The 23157-nt window shown below is 37.4% G+C and overlaps 3 protein-coding genes across 4 annotated transcripts in view; 2 read left to right on the top strand and 1 right to left on the bottom strand.

Moving 5' to 3' along the window:
* The first annotated feature begins 1706 nt into the window (after positions 1-1706).
* Positions 1707-6912, top strand: LOC132146286 (caspase-6-like). Its single transcript, XM_059557003.1, has 8 exons — positions 1707-1862; positions 2110-2148; positions 2513-2552; positions 2636-2785; positions 2999-3075; positions 4985-5160; positions 5270-5417; positions 5582-6912. The coding sequence occupies exons 1-8, from the start codon at positions 1832-1834 to the stop codon at positions 5815-5817; spliced, it is 897 nt and encodes a 298-aa protein (XP_059412986.1). The 5' UTR covers positions 1707-1831; the 3' UTR covers positions 5818-6912.
* Positions 6913-8421: 1509 nt separating this feature from the next.
* On the bottom strand, positions 8422-18817 carry nbr1b (NBR1 autophagy cargo receptor b). 2 transcript variants are annotated; one of them, XM_059556995.1, is made up of 21 exons: positions 18580-18817; positions 17506-17568; positions 17322-17340; positions 17203-17225; positions 16737-16967; positions 16337-16414; positions 14414-14610; positions 14090-14215; positions 13806-14009; positions 13203-13362; positions 12837-13106; positions 11981-12109; positions 11815-11890; positions 11543-11653; positions 11267-11437; positions 10820-11017; positions 10250-10676; positions 9777-9859; positions 9545-9614; positions 9356-9452; positions 8422-8912 (listed from the first exon to the last, which is right to left on the bottom strand). In XM_059556995.1, exons 1-21 carry the CDS (start codon positions 18679-18681, stop codon positions 8739-8741), a joined length of 3009 nt encoding a protein of 1002 aa, XP_059412978.1. In that variant the 5' UTR covers positions 18682-18817; the 3' UTR covers positions 8422-8738. The 2 variants fall into 2 exon arrangements, with proteins under 2 accessions (XP_059412978.1, XP_059412980.1); XM_059556997.1 differs by having other exon boundaries at positions 16779-16967.
* Positions 17785-23157, top strand: part of aoc2 (amine oxidase copper containing 2) — a 24018-nt gene continuing 18645 nt past the window's right edge. Inside the window, exon 1 of the mRNA XM_059556999.1 lies at positions 17785-17850. The gene's annotated coding sequence lies outside the window, so the exon portion shown is untranslated. The remainder of the gene's footprint in view (positions 17851-23157) is intronic.

The following is a 23157-nucleotide window of genomic DNA, read 5'->3' as shown; positions in this document are numbered from 1 at the left end:
TAAGCTTTCTTAACTTGCGGTTCCATTAACATTCCCCTCACCTTTGAAAGCTTGCAACTTCGTTGATTCTATGTGAGCACTCTCTCTCTCTCTCTCTCTCTCTCTCTCTCTCTCTCTCTCTCTCTCTCTCTCTCTCTCTCCATGCCTTCCTTGCGTTGGCATCTATGTTTAACGTGTGTACTGTATGTTTGTGTTTAGTCAGATGTTTCATGTTCCCCTGTAGTGTAGTTTAATAAACATCCATATGAATTCACACTTGGTTGTCTGTGTTCGCTGCTCGCAGGACGAGGTCACTTTAACGTTCCGGTTTCGTTACATGCTTTGGGAGCAATGTATTAGTAGTAAAATAATTTTTGTGGCCAGAGAAAAATTTTTACTTAGAGTTAATAAACGATTAACACTTTAGTCGCTGTTGTACAAATGCATTATTTTACAAAAACTGTAGCTGTTTTACTGTTTATATAAAAATATGCATAATATATATTTTCAAGAAGGAACAGTAGTGCTAGGGCCCTATTGAAGGTGCAAAATCAGGGATTATTTTGTTTTATTATTTAATTTATTTTAAACTCCTATATATTCAATTTCAGAAATGGAAATCATTCAAGTTTGCATGTTTTAGCCTGAAGGTTTGACAAGCTCAAGGTTACAAAGTACAAGTTATTTCAGTTTTAGTTTAATTTTTAACTCGGATGATATTCAGTTTACTTTTTAATTTACCGCAATGTATCAGGCAGTAGCAATGCAAAAATATTTTGAATTACCTACAGGCCAGGTGAAGACATCACATTTATTAGGTCAAGAAAAGCTCTCTGTGGTGTAACTAAAAAGATAAATTAAAGGGGACCTATGAATTTTTTTTTTTGTTTTAAATCATTAAAAATATATATATTTATAGTAATGTATATCAATCGTGCACACTACATTGATGATCATTATTTGTTATTAACAGCTAAAGCATGATCTCTTCTTCATATGTGTGACGTACTTTAGTGCCTACTGGGCTGTTGGGAACTTACTTTATTTTAAAATAGGAAGAAACAGCAAAGTTAAATGGCAGATAAACTTAAAAATCACCTTAAGATTTCAAAAATACTTAACTTTTTTTTTACCCCATTAAATCCTAATTTGAATCTCTCAAATACCTTTAAATGCTATTAGAATGTTTTAAATAATATAATCTTATTTTAATACTTATATTTTTTAATTAGAAAATTATAAAAAAATCGAGGTTCTTGAATTATCCTGTTTATTCGTTTATTTTAATAAACTTCCTTTCTTAACTCCATAGAGAAAATGCTTACAGACCTAAATAGTAAGGCATCAAACATAATTAGCATATTAAATATAATATAATATAATATAATATAATATAATATAATATAATATAATATAATATAATATAATATAATATAATATAATATAATATAATATAATATAATATAATATAATATAATATAATATAATAGCGAATGAAGTTTGTTGTTTTTCCACGTCTCATGTTACGCTGAAATGTAGATGCTACAAAGAAAGACGGAAAGAAAGATGGAAGGAAAGAAAAGAAGAAATCAACGCGGAAGTTGAAAGCAGCTTCATCGAGTCCGACCAGTTCGACCAAAGGTTCGACAGCGACAGGCCGCCTCTGATTGGTTGACATACCGAATTGTGATTGGTTAAGGTTGTAGTGGCCTGTGATTGGTTAACGTTTCAGTTCCATTACATACGTTAACTGTTGCGTTTGTTGCCTAGTCAGTTTTGTGCTTGTTTCTGTTCTTACTTTGTTGTTAAACCCTTCCTCGGGATCGCACAGATTCTCTCCGCTGAAGCGGCGATGGCAAGTCAGGTCAAAAGCGATGAATCCGGTAAGCTGTTTATCAAGTAATCCTGTAAGAAAAGTAACTAAATATTTGGACACAGTTAATGTTCACGAAACGCTGCAGGCTTCATTTCCTTATTCCTGCACCTGAAGTAGTAACGTTAGGTGGTGTCTGTCTAAACATGAGTCAAAAGTAATTGCGATCATACACGTCAAATATGAGTCCTCTAGCTCAATAAATCAATTCATATGATGTTTAAGTCACGAATATGTTTTATTTTCTCTCTCCTTAGGGTCTGTGGAGAAGGACAGCGCTTTAGCGGGACAGACAGGTAGAATTGAATCCTGTTTATAACTCGTGTGTGACCTGAGTAGAAAAATGCAGAAGAGAGAGAGAGAGAGAAAGAAAGAAAGAAAATGTAATTTGCCTATGTAAACTCTACAATGCTTGACAAACCAGTTGTGAAGCCTTTGAAATTTAGCCTGACCAGGTGCTCAACAAACATGCTTGACCTTGGTGTGTTTTCAGTAAACTTTAGGTCTTCATTTTATTACACCGCTTCTTCTTTTTTAAACCACAGTCACTCCAATATCTTTCACTGTGGTTTGAATCCCTGTGAACATTTAAACATTTCATATTATTGCTTTGCAAGTCATATTTTTAGTGGTGTGTGTTGATTATGCCTTTTCTTTCAGTCAGAGAAGACGAAACCGAAACCGATAGCATTAATCAAAGGTGAAAACCTCATTGTAACCATGTAGAAATTGTACAGTTTGGAGTTCAAGCATATTTATGATGTTTTATATCTTGTTTGTCAGTTTGGTCCGCCTGAATCCTGATGAGGAGTATAAGATGGATCACAAGAAGCGAGGAATGGCTCTGATCTTTAACCATGAAAATTTCTACTGGCAGCTCAGGTTGAACAGCCGCTCTGGCACAGAAGCAGACAAGCAGAATCTTGCTAAAAGGTATTTGGCAAAGTAATCAAAAAGACATAATGATAGTGCTCAAATTGTTATATGGACACCAGACAGTAACAGTATCACATGACCACTGTCACTGAGATCTGTGTGACTGTCACTGTGTTGGTTGATAAAGAAACAGTTGTTATTATTATTATTATTTATTAAAGTAACAAAAAAATAACTAATATGTCAATTTTCTTTCATATCTGTTGTCAGATTTCAGGAGCTGGGGTTTGAAGTGAAGACTTATAATGATTACAAACGGGAAGAAGTTTTAACCATAATCAGAGAAGGTACACCTCAATACTTTCTCTTGTTTTGAGAAATGGGAGCCCGACTAAAATGATCAAGGTTAAACACAGCAGCTTATCAACAACATCTTTGGCACGGTTTAAATTTTGAAATATAATTTGATCAAACAAAAAAATTGTATATCATGGAAAAGTTATTTAAAAACGGCACACTTTTTTATATTCTAGATTCATTGCACACAAACTGAAATATTTCAAGTGTTTTTTTATTATTATTATTCTGATGGTTACAACCAAGGATATTACAATTTTTTAATTAGTTTATTTTAATATTGTTTTCAAATTCCTATAATTTCAGTTTAGTTTCAGTTAGATTCATTAATGGTTTTGTTAGTTTTGGTTTAGTTTTTTTGTAATCACATTGCTATTTAGTTTTTATATGTTTTAGTAATTATAGTTTAGCAGAGTTAAAGCTGCAGTAGGTAACGTTTGTAAAAATGTATTTTTTACATATTTGTTAAACCTGTCATTATGTCCTGACAGTATAATATGAGACCGATAATCTGTGAAAAAAATCAAGCTCCTCTGGCTTCTCCCAGTGGTCCTATTGCCATTTGCAGAAATACACCACGCCCAGTAAGAAACAACCAATCAGAGCTGTGGTCCGTAACCTTTTTTTTTTTTTGTGTTCAAAATTTACAAAAAGTATAAAATAAGCGAGTAAACCATGAATCCATTTTTTCAAACCGTATTTTTAGCCTGTCCTGAATCACTAGGGTACATCTATAACAAGTGTTTATATTCGGACTATTTTAGATTGCTTCGGGAGTATCGCAGCGGAGTAACCCGGTACCTTTGTGATTCTCCATAGACATAAACAGAGAGAAGTAGCTCCGGCTACAATATTCTTTCACAAGACGCAAGCAGTTCTGTTTATTAACCGCTAGAGCATCAAAAGTTACCGACTGCAGCCTTAACGGAACACTTCTAGTGTAGACCAAATCAAGACATTTAATTTTAGCACCACTTAATAATGAAAATATAGTAAATATTTACAATTGAACAAAAATATGCAACTTGTATGCATAAAATTTATGCATTCATATTCATTCATATTAAAGATGTAATCTTGTTAAACTTGCCAATAGTTTACAAACAACAAGCTAATCAAGGTTTTCAGAGTTGCAGTTGAGTTTTTATTCTGCAGAACAATAATCCCACAGTGCTGGTTTTGAGAAAACATGTTCTTTGAAATAGTCATTGAAACTCTGTTAACTTTGGTTTTGTCCATCTGTGTTTTCAATGCACACAATATTGTATGCCCTGCCTCTACCATTATGAACGTTAACAATAAGAAGAAACAATCTAAATTGCTTTGAAACTTAATACTACTAAAAACTAAATGGGATATGGTTATTTAAATGATGTTTGCGCTTTACTTTGACAAGCCAGTCCAGCGCACACGTTTTAGATGAGTCACTTAATCAATCCCATAAAGCCCTATTTTTACACAGGACACAGCAAGCTGTGAAAACACCGTGCACTGCCGCTTTCTCTCATTCTGGATGTGTTTTGTACAGTCAAGGCGGTGCTCGTGTAATGGACTTGAGGATGAACTTTTTTGATCTACTTTAGATGTTGACTGCTGTAGCTTAAAAAGTTTTTAAAAAGCTCTACTCTTGATTACCACAAAAAAAAGAATAATAATAATTTAACTCTACTCTCAATTTAAAAAACATATTTATTCCAGTGCTTTCAGTTGTAAGTATAATAATATAAATATTAAAAAGTGTGAAATTAATCACACTGTTTCTAAATTATTGCTATAGCACTGATTGGTGTGCTAGAATCAACTTAATCACTAACTTGAGGGAAAAGTCAAAACAGCATGGCACATCATGCTCTGAATCGAGTGTAGGTTTTGTTTAATCCAGTGTTCCTTTGATTTCAGCTGCTGCCGCTAGTCATGTAGATGCAGACTGTTTTGTCTGTGTCTTTTTAAGTCATGGGGAAAATGGTCACATCTATGCCAATGATGGGCAGATCCAAATTCAAGAAATCACTGATTTGTTCAAGGGGAATGAATGCCGTAGCCTTGTAGGGAAACCCAAGATCTTCATCTTGCAGGTAATTTGTCCTTCTTCCACAAAATGTCCTTTGCAGTGTATTTACAGTAATGCAATATGAATACACATTTCACACCTCTTGCAAATGCATGAATTTATTTGAACTCAAGGCTTGTCGCGGTGACAAACATGATGAACCTGTGGCTCCAATGGATGTGGTGGACAGTCAGCCGGTCAATGAAGTGGTTGTGGATGCTGGAGCGCTCTGCACCCTTCCAGCAGGAGCAGATTTCCTTATGTGCTATTCTGTTGCTGAAGGTCAGTGCTTTACTTTCATTTGTCTACTTTTTTTATTTTTACCAATATTTGTTGACAGTGTACTTTAAATACTGGATTAAATGCAATTTACATCCTTGATTTTAGTTATGTCACTTTAAGCAGTCACTGAGATTTTCAAACTGAGTTTTCTTCTTCTTGTAAAGGATATTACTCTCATCGTGAGACGGTGAGAGGCTCGTGGTACATCCAGGATCTGTGTGAAATCCTGAGGTGTTATGGATCTAAACTGGAGTTCACCGACATCCTGACACTTGTTAACAGGAAGGTTTCCATTCGCAGTGTAGAAAACTGCAGGGATCGCTCTGCGTTAGGCAAAAAACAAGTGCCTTGTTTTGCTTCCATGCTCACGAAGAAGCTGTTTTTCAGGCCAAAGAAATAATATTAGTGTTAGGGACTTTTTGTTGGTAAAAATGCATGGGATTATTTTATTTTATTTGACTTTAGGTTGTGCTCCTAAATATAAATCATTTTCAAAATGGAAATCATGCAGGTTTGACAAGCTCAGGGTTACAAAGTACAATTTTTTTTTTTTTTATAAACCCATTAATGATGATAGATAATTAGGTTTCACAGTTTACACTATAGAAATAGAAAAAATACTTAGAATTACCTGCAGGCCAAGATCAAGAGTTTTTAGTGCAATGAAAACTACTTATAAAACTGGACTAAAGAAGAAATTTATGTCTATCTATCCTGCATACTACATTCATGATCATGGTCTGTCATTCGTAGCACTAAAGCATGATCTCTTCATCTCTGAGACATGTCAGGGTCTGTTGAGAACTTACTTTAGTTTGAAACTGGGAGGAACCGTACAAGAAACTCCAGTTAAACGGTTTTAAAAAAGATACTTATCTACCAGCTTTGCATAGACACTACATGGAGCTAAACGGGGTTTTTATTATGGTTTTGGTTTAAATATTTTATCGTACATGTTGTGTCTGAATTGTTGAAAAGCGTGACTTTTAGAGATCCGGCCACAGAGACACTACACTTTTACATGTTTCTGACATCAAATATTTTTGACAACTTGACTTTTGGTGTTGAGATTTATCACATAGTTAAAACTACAAGTAAATATATATGATAAGAACTGAATGGTTTTTACACATTCTTTACTCCGATCCGTTATCTTGGGAGTGAAATTTATAGTATGGCCGTTTTAATGTTGTTGCAAGCCTCATAATATTCATCTCTTTGATAATGCAGGTGTTTCTTTTAGAATGAGGTATTAATTTCCCTCGTAATGTGACGGCTTTCTGTTCTGTTTGAACATGGATTATTGGGAAACTTTCTGTTGTGCAACATTAACCTTTGTTGCATGTGCAGTTGTCAGAATTGAGTAGGCTTGCCTCTATATTCAAATAACATTCCTCTGCATTGAAGGCTTGCGCTATATTTGCTAATATAGCAAATCTAGGGTTATAGTGTAGGTTTCCCTAAACTGTTAAAACGAGTTGATTTAAAAAAAGAATATATATATATATATATATATATATATATATATATATATATATATAATAAAATAAAATCTTAGAGGGTGCTTCAACTAAATAATTGATTATTTGTATTAAGAATGCTTTGCAAATAAATCAGCAGTTATAATGTTATTGTGGTGAATACACTAAAAATGTTTTTTTTTTTTGTTTGTATCAAAACCATGCACTTCTACTAAAATAAAGAGATACACTAATGTACACTAAATCACTGTGTAGTGTTCAGTTTTCAACAAATGTGTAAATAACTTCATTTGTCAATGTCTGTAAAAAAGATTACCCCTTTTTTAGAAAACGGGTGGTTTGCTAGAAAAACACTTTTAGTGTACAGCGTGCTTAACTTCCAGGTTTTTGTATGTTTCTAACATGTAGGTTAAGTGTAATGTGAAAGTAATGTGTAATAGTCTTGTTTAAAGAACCCTATACTTTGTATTTTGCGGTGCATTGTTATCAAAGACTGAGAGCAAAAGGAAGACTTATTAGCATATTTATTACAGACAGATGTGTACATTAGATGCAGAGACACTGAATACCTCATTCAGGCATCAAACACAAAGCGAGCCGCATATGTCTCCACAGATTATGCTTTACAATCACATGATCCAAACCGTTCCACCCAGAACCTCTACTGATCGCTTCAAACAACAAGAGCAACTTTCCTAATGAATGTGTGCTAAAACATATTTAAGCCCTATCTCTGGAAAAACAAGTGTGTGATCGGTCAGTTAAATGATGGATGTGCCACTTGCAAGAGCTTCATGGATAAAAGCAAATCAGGAGACGTTAAATGATTTACAGGGAATGTTTTCTACACAGCAGGTAGTTTCAAAATCTCTCATTGAAGAAAAGTGCTTAGATGTATTCTTCATTACATGAAATACAAGAGCTATTTAATTATCAAAATATATACGGTATCATTTGCATGATTTTATTTTATTTTTTTGGAATGAACAGTTGGCTTTTATTTATTTTGTCTCTCACTTTGATGTGTCTTACCATTTAACTGGAGTTAAATATGTCATGATTGCCTTGCCACTTTAACCGTTTAAAGCATTAATTAAAATATTCTACATATCAGTCCATTTAACTATTCAAATGCATTGCTGCTTCAAGCCATGACATTTTTCAGATATTTAAATGGCAACACATTCACAAAGTGCAGTATGTGTCCTATTTCGTGGACTTTTTAGAAACAAATCATTGGTCTTCAATATAATAATAATAATTCCCAGATGTACTATAAGCAATAACAGTTAAAATAAATTAAAAAAAAATATAAAAAAACACAACTTTATATTGACCTCTCTTGTATGGAATTGATTAATTTGTCATCTCGAGTCCATGTAAAGATGACAAAAGTTATCAGTCTATTTGGTCTCGACTGATGATTAAGAGTCCACACAAAGCCAGATCTATTGCACTTTCCCAAAACCTATTCTTAACCTGGGAACACAAAACACTCTAAATATTAAAAAAAACAAAATGTCTCATATTTTCATATTAATTCTTTAAAATCAAGGGTTTTTTAATAATTACTGTACCTATTAGTGTTCAATAGCTACCCATGATCATCTCTGTGAAACATTAATGCCCACTAACAACAAACTTTAACAAGCACAATTAGAAAGGTGATGAACTGCTTGTCTAATGATTATCTGTTACACATTGGAGCAGACAGATTCACACACACCATCTTTACAACCCAAATGGAACGAAAGAGTCTGTATCATGGAATGGGCTGCTGATTGCACAGAGAAACAGAAACAGACAAAAAAAAAAATCACATGTAAGGGAAACCAGCATCTCAGTAGCGTGTCGTGTACCAGTTGTTATCAGTCATCTGCACCAGTTCGTTTACCACATCCAGCAGATTGCGGTTGTGTTTCTGTAGCAGACGCTGATTTAGCGCTCGGTCACCAAAGCCCATCTCTACCAGCACGGCCATCATGGCGTCATGAGAAGCTGCATCTTCTGGGAGCTGCACAACACAAAATATTTCTTACTACTACTGATCTATGTCCTAAATGTTGCACCATACACTAGGCAGTCATACATGCCCTTTACTGTCTAGAGTTATTTTTATAAGGCTATTTTGTCACTAAGTGGCAAAATACATTTTGATCCTAGTTAAATCAAAATCAGTCCTGTGAAGCATGATTTTTTTAATAAACCATGTATAAAATTACATCAAATAAAAAAATTCATTTTTTCAATTATAATGAAAGTAATTAACTATATAATAATTTTTTTCTTTTCTTTTTTAATATAGGACCAAAAAAAATGAGTTTTTTCAGTATTTCACACCATTGCCACATTCATAATATACTTTGTGAATGTAAAAGAAGTTTGAAAGTTTAAAAGGAAGCTTCTTTCAAAGTGTTTTTCCATTCTGCAACCTGTGTGAACCGCTCCCAAACTCACCTTCTCAGACCCAGTCTGTCCAGTGAAAAGAGCTTTGTAGGCAGATGCTGCCACGGACAGGGCACCCTTCACCAATCCACCGGTGATGCTATTAGCCCTGAGGAAAGACAACAAACAAACATAATACAGTGAATGTCCTGGCTGCACTTCCATGAGGCAGAACGCGTGCTTGTGTGCAGTGTAACTCACCTAAGATCTTCTGTTTCAGACTTGGCAGATGCTGTTGAGTTCTCAGGGTCAGGTTGATATGGCTCAGAATCTATATACATTAAAATAATAATAATAATAAAAAACGGTCACCTTTCAAACTGAGCTGTTTGTGTCTTTTATCATATTGTCCACTTTGTATTATTTGAAAAATGCACTAATTCACAACCTGTGATGGTTTATTATTTTAATATCCCATTTTGATTCCACTGACCTTTCTCCTTATCTCCTGACTCTGCAGGGTTACTCTTCTCCTGCTCCTCTGCTGCATCTTCCACTTGCTCTTGTATCTCTGTGCTGAATAAAGAGATTGCTAAATTTAACATCTCACTTAAATCAAATTATGAGGATGCCGTTAAAGAAATCTAGGTTGTAATGTGGTGTAGGAATGTGTGCATACAGAGACTTAAGCCAGGATATTGTGAAGTCTGCATGCTTCAAATGGATCAAGAACATTCTCAGATGACCGATGTCACAAACTTGATCAGTGACCAAGAAATGTTTTGCTACCTTAGCACCTCTTTAGCACTGTCAAAATGTTTCTCTGGAGACATGTTAATTATACATCACTGTTTCAGTCAATGATTTCGACCCTGCTGTTTCTGTTGGCAAAAGTTTGGTGCATCACTTTTAACTGACCTCTGAGCCCAATCTATTACTGCTGATATGTCCTCTGAATAAACTTACCAGGATTTGACAGAGGGTTGTGGTGCCACTACAATCACAGGGGTGAGCGGCACAGCATCCAGAGTCTGGGAGGCACAGAGCATGTCATTAGCATCCGCACTAACAGCAGCAGCAGCAGCAATGGGGCTCTGCAGCTCTGCGATGTCCACTGATTCTAGTTTGTCCCCCTCTGCAGGCTCTTCTCCAGGCTGCGACAGGGCTGAGCTGTACATGGACTCTCCTAGTGGACGGCTGGTGTCAAAGCAATCAGGGAGGATGATGATGTAGTCTTCTGATGACGCAGATGAGGTTCTGCTGCGGGTTTCCTTAGCTGCTTCTGTGTCCTTCACTTGCTCTTTCTTCTCCACTTCCTCCTCTCCCTCTTCTACCAGATCTCCACCTGCAGGTTCCACCAGGATCGGCTCGATGTCAGACTCGTGACCCTCATCTAAACATAAGAACAATCACTTTAATGGCTAGAAATTTACTGTCCTTGGTTTGAAGCTGTTTGAATCACCTTTAGACAATTACAAAATGTGCAATGTACAAAATGACACTGGTCAGAATGAAATATTCTCTAAGCCCTGTTACCTGTGCTGATGAGCTCTGCTGGAAGCATCAGCAGAGGAGCAGCTACATCAGAGCTCTCTGTCTGTGCTGAAGCAGGGCTGGAGATTTGTGTTGTTTCTACTTTCAGCGGGGCTGGAGCAGATATTAGCCCTGTTTCTGAAACCTTTTCTGATTTCCTCTCACAGAGTGACATTGAACCTTGCGGGGCTGGACGCACCACTTAAAATAGGAAAAGTAAATGTTAGAAACACTTTACCTACATTCTACACAAATACTGCTAACAATGTGCATAACTGTTCTACTGATGTTAAGGTTAAAAACAGAATTTTGATAGAAAGTAATAGAGGGTTCATAATAACAGAATTTATTTGTAAGAGAAATCCTTTGTAACATTAAAAATTACTTTATTGTAACTTTTGATCAATTTAATACATCCTTGATTAATTAAAGCATTCATTTTTCACAAACCTTTAGCTGGGCATCTCCCACAGAGCACCCCATGCTCAACTACTTCACGGGTCACTTCAAGAGTGAGAGAGCGGATCACAGACGGACTAAACAAAGACTGAAGCCCAATGATGCTCTCCTCCCCTTTCTCTTGTGCTGGGATGCCCTCTAACTCTGTGCCCTGGGCCACATCTGTGAGTACGACATTAAAAAAGGTTCACAAATATAAAAAGCTACACAATCACTGACAGAAATACAAAGACAAAAAGTGCAGAAAAGTTGTGCTTTAATGTTTACCCAGGATTCTGCTGACCCCTTGGGCTTCTGTTTCCTCTTGGATGAGTCCCAGTGTTGGTTTCTCCTGAAGAGGTCCATCATGGGGCAGAGGCGATATGCATGGCGTAACATCTTCATAAACACATACAGAGATGCAGAAAGAGACAATAGTAGTAAAGGCTGAAATCTATACAATTTATATTAAAATGTTACTGTTTATGTTAATGAATATGCATAATTCATAAAAGTTGTTCATTCTGATTTTTTTAAACTTGTTACAGATTTGAAGTTACCTGCAGGAGTGTTGTTGGGCACGCTCTCCAACTCTTGTACGATGTTGATGTCCAGCAGTTCAAAAGACAGTAAGTCCTGAGTGAAAACAAAACAGAGAGTGTGGAATTGACAATGGAGTCAAACTTTCTTCATGAAACATGACAAACATGATGGGTTTGGCAATACCTGAGCTGTGAGTAAGTCCACAGAAGGAATGTAGAATTCCTGATCACAGTCCTGGTTTACAGACAAAGGTAGCTGTTCCCTTGAGGCCCGGCATTTCTCCTCCCTCTCAAGAGTGCACGAAGACTTCTCCTGAAAGTGCCAGACAGGGTGAAAATGGCCACAAAAAAAATTTAATGACTTAACAAAACTAACAATCTGTAAAATCTATACTGGCCAAAAACCTAAAATATATTATATTTGGGCCTCATAATTATTTTTTTTTTTTTCCTTTATATTTTCAATTTATCAAATTAGTTCAATCCACATTATATATATAGTTTTCTAGTTTAAGTTTCAGTTTTTATATCAGTTTTAGTAATTTCAGGGCTGTGAAAGTTAATGCTCTAACTGGTATCATTTAAAAATGTTTACCAGCATTTTTTTTTCATGTTTAATGAAAATGGGCTGTAAAGCTTGCAAAAAATGGTGTAAGTTGTGGTATAATGTACCCATCACAAGCTAAAAATAATAAACTAAAAATAAATTGTGCCTGTTTTTAGTTTTGGAATCATGAATGTGTTTTATTACAGTTTGTGTGTTCCTCCAGAACTTTGCACTCTGTCTGTCTAACTGTTGTTTTCATTAGTACCCCCAAGGTCTGCTGGTAGGTTGGTTTTTAAACAATCACTTAAAATACAGACAGTGTCTGTTCAGACTTTCTCATCCTTTGAGGTACAGTGTGTGGAAGAACAGTCTACCTCTTCCGAACTGTTCTGTGCGCTCATCGACAGGCCATCTAATTGGGACAGCGCTTTCACGAACGATTTTTCTGAATTTTTAATTTCTTTTGTTTTGGTGTATGATCTGGTTGTCTTACCTGTGGGGTGACACAGGGAGACACCAGTAACCCATCAGCACAGATGGCTGTCGGAGCATGTGGATCCACGACGATGCTGCACCAAACACGCGGTCCAAACTGCTCTCCTCTGTGTGCCAGGCGCCAATGCGATGTATAGGTGCCCTCTAACGTCGGAGCACAAAGTGCCACACTGATGACACCCACCTGACCTGGCTGTAATGTGGGCACTGCAACCTCCCGCCATCTTTCACCAGAGCCCACTGCCAAGTTCCCCCACATGAACTTTAACTGAGGCCAAAATGGGACACAATCAGGTTCAGATTTTTTATTGTGTGTGTGTGTGTATACAGATTTGTGTATGTCTGTTTAAGAGTCAAAGTGCACCTTGGTCTCAGAGTCCCAGCACACTCTGCCACTGTTCTTCATCTTCCAGTATTTGATTAACTTGGTCCCAGGACGCAAACGTGATCCATCAGGCAGGTTTTCATCCAGGAGTAGAGCTGTCATAGCTGGCACAGCAAGTGGGCATGGACGTTTAGGGCGACTGGAACCAAGACAGTATAAATTAAATGGCATCTTATTATCATTAACTACATTTAAACTGTTGTTTTCAGTATATTACACTATAAATAAAAAAGAAAAACTTTCTGGTGTCAGCTAGCTAAATGGCTACATTAACACATGACCTCCTATATTACACGTTAACATGGCTCAGCCAGTAAAAATGGGGTAATAAAGAAATACTACTGTTCTCAAACACCAGAAAACATATTATGACGTTGACATTCAAATGTAAGAATAACATGATGGGAAAAGCTGACAAGAAGGCATCAGTTATTTGTTTGTGGAAAAATGATTCTTAAAAATAACTTCATATGAGTTTGGAACATCATGAGGTTGAGTAAATGAGAGAAATTTCAATTTTGGGTGAACTATCCCTTTAATATTCTCTTCTTCAGGAGGGAAAGGGGTGTAAGGGGCTCTTACTCTGGGCTGTTTGCCTGTGCAGCGCGTGGCTGGAGCAGGACGGGTGAAGAGCTCCCTTCTCCAGCAGTGCTCCACTGCAGCCCTCTCCTCTCCATCCTCAGCTGCTTCCTGATTTCCTTCACCTCCGCCTTGAGCTGGCGCTTCTCCGCTTTAAGACGCTGCTTCTCGGCCTTACGAAAGCTCCGGTCACCCCTTCTGTAGAACCTTCAGACGGAGAAAAAGATATGTCCAACTATTCTGAACTTCAACACCAAGACATGCCAAAGCAGAGGACAAAAGCCCACCTGCTGTGATCTGGTGCTGGGGAGCCGTGCTCAGGAATAGACAGGGGAGTTCTGGCTCTCACAAGGTTGTGGCTTGGATCATGTGAGAAGCTGCAAGGCTCACACAGAGTGCAGGAAGTACACACACTGTGCAGAAAGAAACCAAAACACAATGAAATACAAAAATGGAAACAATATTAAAAGGCACCTCTTTTAGGCATCCTGTTATACATTATATTTCTCACACGATCATAACATGTGTTTCCATTTGAAATGTACCAAAGGAGCAATTATTTTATCATAAGATCCAGATACAGACATCCACCTCACAGAGATCACCCTTACCTGCATTGGTATCCGCCGCCCGCGGTCTGGCCCCGACAGCTGCTGCAGGCTGGAGCTGGATTTGGGGCCCCAGGGAGAGTGGATGAGGTGACCTCAGGAACCTGAGCCTCTGCTCCCACTGGTTTATGGATGCAGCATTGTCCAGAGAACTCCCTACAAATCTTCTCTACTGCCTCCCTAACCACCTGGTCCTTAAACTGTGGCAGTTTTCATATTTTGAAGAGAGAAAAATAGAGACAAACAAGTTTTCTTAGCAATATTAGGGTTTGTCTCCACTGCTAAAAATATCGGAAATTTAACTTAAAGGGGTCATCGGTTGTGACATGCACTTTTACAAGTGTGTACACAACCACCTTATATTGATAAAGATCCATTCATCCATGTTTTTTTTTTAAATCTCATTAAATAATTTCCCTTTTCTCAAATCGCGCCGATCTCAGATGCTTGTCTGCGTGATGTCACACAGACCCAGGCCCCTCCCACAATTTTTGATTGACACTAGCGTTTACCTTAGACTATAAAAAAAATATAGACAGTCACAAAGACTATAAAAAATACAAAAGCAGTTCACTCCTATAGTTATGAATGGGAGACACTGCATTGTGCAACATGGCGGGATAGTCCTACCTTCTTAATGAAAGAGCCAGTTGATTGGTAAAGTCATTGCATCACTTTAGCAGCCATTAGAGACTCCGGTTCCCATAGAAATGTGAGACTGGACCAGCCGAAATGTATATGCATTGGCTGGTCTAGCCCCTCAAGCACGGGGCCCGGTGTGGCTGCACCAGCTGCACCCCCCCAAGGACGGCCCTGCCCCCATTCATTTAGATAGGACTTGGTCTTGTTTGAGAAGCCCGGAGGCTTTGCAAATATAGTGGCCGAATAAACAGATTTCCTTGAAAGGGACTTTAGCTGTCATCATTTACTCTTGCCATTATTATTTTTTTTTTTATATTTATTTATTACTCCTGACATCTGAAGACGCAGTGGATTACCTTTAAAGGGAATACTCCCCCAATCACCAAAATGTGTCTAAGTTTGCACTAATGAGTCATGATCCTGCCTCACCTACAGAAGAAGTTAGTATAAGGTTATTTTATGAATCTTTGCAAATCCACAAACCCCACAGAAGAGAGGGGGAGGTGAGCAGAGCTCATTAGCATTTTAAGGGACAACGGGTTGACTTTGACAGGATAAATAGGGTGTTGTTATACACTACCATTGAGAAATGTTAACCAAAGTATGTTTTAGACTATTTATTAAGACCCTAAAGAATCACATCAACTTGTGGAAAATGGGCGTCCGATTACCCCTTTAAAGGCTTAGTTTACCCAAAAAGTCATTATTTACTCCCCTTGATGTTGTTTCAAACATCTATGAATTTCTGGTCCCCAGTGACTCCCATAGTATTTGTTTTCCATACTATGGTAGTGAGTGAGGACAAGTAACTGTTTGGTTATCCACTTCTTTAAAATATCTTCTTTTATGTTCAACAGAAGAAAAAAACCCATACAAAATTTTTCATTTCTCAAAATTTAAATGAAATGGAAATAGCAACCGATCTTTTCTTTTCCAGAATGATGTACATTAGAGTGAAACTTCAATCCATTGGCTGTTGAATGGATGGAGGCAGATTTAAATACAAACTTGCAGTCGACTAAGGTTTATGCAGACAAAATGATTGGTGAAGTCCAGACAAAAGTCTGCCATTGCACCAGTTATGACTTGTTAATAAAAATTGTGAGGTCAAAACAAATATATATATTAAATTTTTTTTTTATAAAAATCTGCACCATTCAAGTATGGTGATTTGGTGCTCAAACATGAATAATGGTTTGTCCGAAATATGATCAATAACATGCTTTTAATATAGATAGGGTGGATTTTTATTTCATATTGGTTTTAATGTCTTGTTTCTCATACCTTTTCCATGTATGAAGTAAACCAAGCAGGAGGGGTCTTATCTTCTGCCTTCCCACCTTTGACTTCATTCACAATTACCTTTAATACAAAAGCAGGATATAAAAATGTGTCAAAAATGTGACATACCAGTCATTAACTTACAATGGTGGAAATTGTAATAATCATCAATCTGGAAACACATTTTGGGAACACATTTCATGCAAACTACAATAACACTGTAATCAGAATTGAGTTACATTATTTAGTTTAAGGATCAGAACATGAAGGTTTTATTTAGATTATAAAAAATATTATAATGCATCATTCCAAATAAATTGCAGGCTAGAAATTGATACAACGATAGTGAACAACTGTGGCTACTTCTGTGATTGTGCAAAATCGTTTGGTTATAAGATCTTACCAATCCTTCCTCTGGGACTGCAGCCTGAACTTTGCGACTCACCACTTGTGCCAAAGTAGGGCAGTGCTGAGGAGGCCTGAATCCCTTCTTGGGTTCTCCAGCAGTACCAGGTTTTAGCTGTCCCAAGCCCACCCCTGACCCTGGTGGTGGGCCCGGTCCTGGCACTGTGGCTCTACTGCCCCTCGTCTCATACACATTCATTTGTAGTCTGTTCCCCTGTCTTGCAGCACTCTACAATTACAATCAACAGCACAGTACATCAATGTAGTGCATGTCCTTTTGGACATTTGATTGCAAAACAATGGGTTTAACACAGTCACAATAACAGGCTGAGCACTCCAAATTATTGGTTCTCAACCCTTTTTTTTTGTCTTTTAGTATTTTAATCAAGTTGAGGTTTGCTGCTCTAATTGAGTTATATGCAGTAAACAGTAAGTAAGCAAAATAATAATAATAATAATAATACCTTCAGGGCTTCTTCATATTCCACTGAAAAAAATGAATCCAATCAATGCTATAACATATTCAGGATGGATGTAAATATATTGCGTTTTTATTATACAAAGATTAAGACATTTTACTTACATTGGCTGTTGATTGATACCTGAAACAAACACAATTATTATTGGAATTATTAACTACTACTACTAATAATAATAATAATAATAATGTTGTATTATGTAGGTCTCATGTTTTCATTGGAAAAAAAAGAATGTTACTAACAGTGTGATGCAAGAAACATCACAAATATTTAATTCTTCATCCTCACCTCTTCATTTTCCTCATCGAAATATGTCAGTTGTAAATTACACAGGCCAAAAGACCTCTTCACCTGAACAACAAAAGATAGCAAAAGTCAACACAATACCAAAAACAATAGAAAACCTAAAAAGGGATTTTGACAAGCTTAGTTACTCTGTGACGAAAAACATTTAGAATCATGTATTTTATTTTTATTTTTATACATTTGAAATGTATAAAAATAAAAATAAAATACATGATTTCTAAATTTTGAATAATGACAGTTACTATACTGTTTACTACAGTTACTATAACAATCGAAACCGACCTCTCATCCGGGCAACCTGTTTTTCAGCGGTCTCTACCAAGTAAGGTAAATGAGTAACTTTCACCTCAGATTACCATTTTATTAATATACTTATGTGGTAAGTAGCTTTGTACTAGAGTCGTTTAAAAACATTTACCCCTTCTGAGTGATATTTAGACCCTGGCTGGCCTATGGCGTTGATGAACTGCTGACTGTACGTTATTCCAAACTGACATGATTACACGACGTTTTGAAGCAGACCAGTAAATTAACGTACATAAGCTTGAAACAGATTTGCAGTCAGTGTTTCAAAACCTAGTTAGCTAATGTTACATACATGAACAGCACTCGGGTATCTACTCGTCTATCAAGCGGTGTAGTAAGGGAGCTTGGTATGTTTTGAGTGAGTCAACATGAAGAGCTTAGCACTTAGCTAGCAGGATCTACAGCCGTGACAGGTGTTCACTCTCCTCACAGTGTGCCAAACCCCTTTGTGATTATGGTCTAATCGATGGACATCTGCACCCGTCAGATATAACACACTTTCTTAGATGTAACGTTTAATACGGCTGCTATTTACATTCGTGGGCTCTCGGTAAAATGGTTGCTTGGCCCATTCTTTCTAAATGTTTACGCCTTTAGGCCATTCCGCTCGCTGAAGCAGCACACTGAGTAGTGATCGTCACAAGAGATGTCTAGTAATACTAACGTTACTCTAATCGCATGAGGCAGACATCGGATGACTTCATCAAGGTGAGTGGTCAGACTGACCTCCCCTCACCATCTTCTGCTTACCGTGGCCTCCATAGACTCCCAGCTCTTCGTCTCCGAGCCAGACAGCAATAAACTCTTCGCGTTCCCTCGGAAATTCACCTTCACATTGATAAAGAAGTCCATGGCGAGAGTACTATTTAAGGCGTTGCATAGGTGAAAACTGAACAGCTTTGATGAGTTACTGTGCCCTGGCTTCTAGATTTCTCTGATCAAAATGGTCCTCTCTGTTTACATCAGCGACGTAAACACACACCCTCTGCGTCAGCTGACAGGAAAATGCCTGACGTCATTCAAAGTGAAACAATCTAATGGGCAGAGCTGCTTCATTTTTACTCGGTTCAATTGGAAACCTGTGAATGTTAACGTGAATATTTACTTAGGACACTATTTACAAAATGCTGTTAATTAGTTGATCCAGAAATAATGATTTTAAAGAATAAAGTTTGTTAGTGTGTGGTGAAGGGATAAACCGCCTATATCTATCCAGCAAATGAACTGTGTATATTTACTTTCCCAAAGCTGTACGTAGTTAGTTGATTATTAAAAAAAAAAAAAAAGCCAGTCCTGTCTTCTGATTTGTCAAAAGTTTACCAGTCGTCGATATGTAATAACAGCTATGACGTGAAGCATCACTGCGCAACACCCATTGTAGATTTTTGTTATTGTTGCATAACAACGTTCTGTTACGTAAAAGAATAGAATGTTTCTTAATGAATTTGAGAGTGCATTACAGAGGTAATGGTATTGGGTTTTTTTTGGGGGGGGGGGGGGGGGGGGGATCAATGCTTGATTATTTGCACACTATAAATCTAACACAGCCCTTATCAATTTATTTGTTGTAGCTGTGTTGCTTACATGATATAACTTTTACTTTTACAAACCAACAAGAGTGGTCGGATGTTAAATTGCACAATTACATTCAAAGTCTTACAGTACTAAGTGAAATTCTTAATGTGGTGTACTGAAAAGTAGCTAAATAGACCAGCAGACAATGCATTTACGTTACAGAATGTTATTTTAACAACATAAATGATTAAACACATCTAAAACAACAACTTATGACCCTCTAAGGCCCAATCCCAATTCTATTTTATACCCCTTCCCCTGAAAATATTCCCCTAAGGATTGGGACACCACTACCATGACGTCAAACGCCATCATTCGTCGTCTAACTCTTACAATACACACATATACTGGTGTGCTGGTGTGCATTAGAGCCTTTAATTATCGTTCTGTATTAATGAGCTGCTTACTGACACAAACATATATTGGAAATCACCACTGATCTATAATATAGAACTGGATTGCTCATGACCTCATGAAAGTGAAGCCGCAGCGCCGCCATATTGGTAATCCCTAGTGTGTGTAAATGTTCTATTGAATTAATAGGAAACTGTATGATTTTAACTAGACAACATCACCTAACAAGTCAGCATTTATAAATCTGAAGTATTTCTGTACATTATTACAATGCAAACACCCTAGACATGTAAACGGTTATTTTTTTAAAGGTCGCGAATTTCAGTAGCAAACATCATGAACATGATAAACATCAGACAGACATGACCTCAACATATAAAACAAACGACAAAGTGCTCTTTCTGAAAATTTATTCAGAGAAAAAACTGACTATATACATTATGGATTTAAAGACATAAAGCTTTATTTCCCAGATAAAGTAGTAAGTTAAGCTTTTCATTTATAGAGCAATATTAACAACATAACTGTATTATCCATTGTAATATATTCAGATACATTTCCGACACTAATACGTTTATGATTAACAATTCCTGAAAAATTATGTTCATAAAGAAATAGGCTATATTTTGAGTTGGAACAGTTACCTGTGTCGTCAGTGCGCAGCAGACACACCCACCAAAATGATTTGAATATATCGCTTATACTGCCCCAAAAGACCGTAAACACTGCAGATAACATCTGAAGTAAAGATGAATTTACATACACATAACATAAAAACTAATCCCATTTGACTGATTTGCTTCTGTTACGTTCCGGCTCAAGGAAGTAACAAAATAAAGGGATCAGAGTCCAAAAATTAAATTAAACAAAATATTTATTTTACATCTAGGGGTTATATGAAAAAGAAAAAAGATGTTCGACAAAAAATAAACAAACAATAAAGAAAAAATCAATATGAAGGTCCAGCTCCTGAGCACAACTGCAGGACAGGGGACAGAACTCCTTCCCACAAAGGACAGCCATCTTAAATACTGCTTTGCAAATTCGACACAGGTGTGGATCCTTATCTGGCAACCTATAGGGAAAAGAGAAAACAACAGAACAAACCCAAAACAAAACTGAGCCGTAACACCTCACCCCTTAAAAAAAGGGAGAGATTCTCATTAGAAACTCTACCTTATACAGGTTCCAACCCCAAAACATGCGTACAAAAGAACAACCTACCCGGAGTTAGGGTGAAGTTAGTATCAATTATTAACCATTACAACTCCCCAAACTCTACCCTTCTTTTAGTTTCAAAAACCAGCAATCTCCCGGCACCTGGAAAAAGCCAAATTAAGGAATTAAAAAACAAACGGGAAGAGACGAGAAGTAGCAATAGTCAAGAAACTTATTCTCCCCCACATGGGGCACGGGACAAAGCGTCAGCTAAGATGTTATCTACGCCTTTCAGATGACGAATCTCCAAGGCATAAGGCTGTAAGAAAAGAGACCACCTAATAAGACGCTGATTCGGATTCCGCAGAGAGTGAAGAAACGTAAGGGGGTTATGGTCTGTGTACACCACAGTTGGCATAGTCCCACAAGACAAATACACCTCAAAATGTTGCAGGGACCAAATCAATGCTAACGCTTCTTTCTCGATGGTAGAATAATTGGTCTGATACGAATTGAATTTTCGTGAGAAATAGCTAACAGGGCGATTTATGCCACTCTCATCAGCCTGCAGCAGAACAGCTCCCGCTCCAACCTGACTAGCATCCACCTGAAGTTTGAATGGTTTATCAAGTCGAGGAGCCGTCAGGACAGGGGACGATGTGAGCAATCGTTTAACATTCTCAAAGGCGCTTTCACATTTTGGAGTCCACTCAAATTTTGCCTTCGCTTGCAACAAATCTGTAAGTGGGGCAACAACAGAAGAAAAGTTCGGACAAAAACTTCTGTAATACCCAGCCATTCCTAAAAATCTCATCAATTCACGTTTAGTCTGAGGGCTAGGAAATTTGTCAATCGCTATGACTTTAGCACGTACAGGTCGCACTTTGCCCATTCCGACAACCTTGCCCAGATAAGTCACAGTCGCCCTGGCAAACTCACACTTTGCCAGGTTGACTGTGAGTTTGGCATCAGACAAACGCTCAAACAACGCACGAATTCGGATGAGGTGTTGATCCCATGTGTCACTAAAGACAACAATGTCATCCAGGTATATAGCACAACCCTCTAAACCAGCGGTCACTCTGTTCATTAAACGCTGAAATGTCGCTGGGGCATTTCTGAGACCAAAGCTCATTACGGTGTAAGAATATAATCCAAATGGTGTAATAAAAGAGGAAATTTCCTGTGCTCGGGCGGTCAAAGGCACTTGCCAGTACCCTTTGAGCAAATCAAATTTACTGACATAGTTAGCCGATCCAACTTGGTCAACGCAGTCTTCCATCCTAGGCAAAGGATATGAGTCAGGTCTAGTTAGGATATTTACTCGTCTATAATCTGTGCAAAAACGCTGAGTGTCGTCTGATTTTCCTACTAACAAACAAGGCGAAGCCCAATCTGAAAAGGAAGGCTTTGCTATGTTGTTTTCAAGCATGTAATTGACTTCAGCCTCCAATTTCTGACGTTTGTCAAATGATACACGATAAAATCGTTTTCGGACAGGTTTAACATCACCTACATCAATATCGTGTTTAATCAAGTGTGTACGAGAAGGAGTATCTGAAAAAAGAACAGAAAATTCAGTCAGCATAGAATTTAACTCAAAGCGTTGTTTGCAAGACAAATGTTTTACCCATCCTTCTAAGTTAGCCAAGGTCTCAGAGTTTTTTAGGCGAGGTTGTAAAATGACATCATCAGGTGATTTCACATCCTGTTGCACGTCACCTACTTGACTCAAACTAGCTAGGGCAATTGGGGAAGGAATGACTTCAGGAGCAGTATTACGAGAATAGAAGGGTTTTAACAAATTCACATGACACAACTGGGTATGTTTCCTGCGCTCAGGGGTGGAAAGAATATAATTTTGATCAGACACTTTTCGAAGCACAGTGTAAGGTCCAAAAAACTTCGCAGCAAAAGGAGAATCTGGTAGAGGAAATAAAGCTAACACCTGATCTCCTGGACTAAATATGCGAATCTCAGACTTACGATCAAACCAGCTTTTCATCTTTTCCTGAGTCTTTCCCAACTTTTCTTTTGCCAATTCCCCAGCCAAAAATAAACGTCGACGAAAACCCTGTATATACTGAATCAGACTCTGTGGTGGCTCCTCCGGTAAAGCAGCATTATTTAGTACCGCCAGGGGTCCCCGTACACAATGTCCAAAGACTAACTGATTGGGACTAAATCCCAAACTCTCCTGAATAACTTCACGTGTAGCCAACAATAACCAAGGTAGACCTT

This window comes from Carassius carassius, chromosome 1, assembly GCF_963082965.1.
Source record: "Carassius carassius chromosome 1, fCarCar2.1, whole genome shotgun sequence".
Lineage (NCBI taxonomy): Eukaryota > Metazoa > Chordata > Actinopteri > Cypriniformes > Cyprinidae > Carassius > Carassius carassius.
The sequence above is the reverse complement of the archived record's forward strand: the minus strand, read 5'-3'. Positions and strand labels throughout refer to the sequence as shown.

Bases quoted from the DNA above. Each gene is read 5' to 3' on its own strand.
- LOC132146286 (XM_059557003.1), top strand. From the start codon at position 1,832: ATGGCAAGTCAGGTCAAAAGCGATGAATCCG. The intron at 1,863-2,109 runs GTAAGCTGTTTA...CTCTCTCCTTAG, and splicing joins GGTCAAAAGCGATGAATCCG to GGTCTGTGGAGAAGGACAGC. The intron at 3,076-4,984 runs GTACACCTCAAT...CTTTGATTTCAG, and splicing joins TTTAACCATAATCAGAGAAG to CTGCTGCCGCTAGTCATGTA.
- nbr1b (XM_059556995.1), bottom strand. From the start codon at position 18,681: ATGGACTTCTTTATCAATGTGAAGGTGAATTTCCGAGGGAACGCGAAG. The intron at 17,569-18,579 runs GTAAGCAGAAGA...TTTGTTGTTCAG, and splicing joins GGGAGTCTATGGAGGCCACG to GTGAAGAGGTCTTTTGGCCT. The intron at 11,654-11,814 runs GTAACTTCAAAT...GTGTTTATGAAG, and splicing joins GCCCAACAACACTCCTGCAG to ATGTTACGCCATGCATATCG.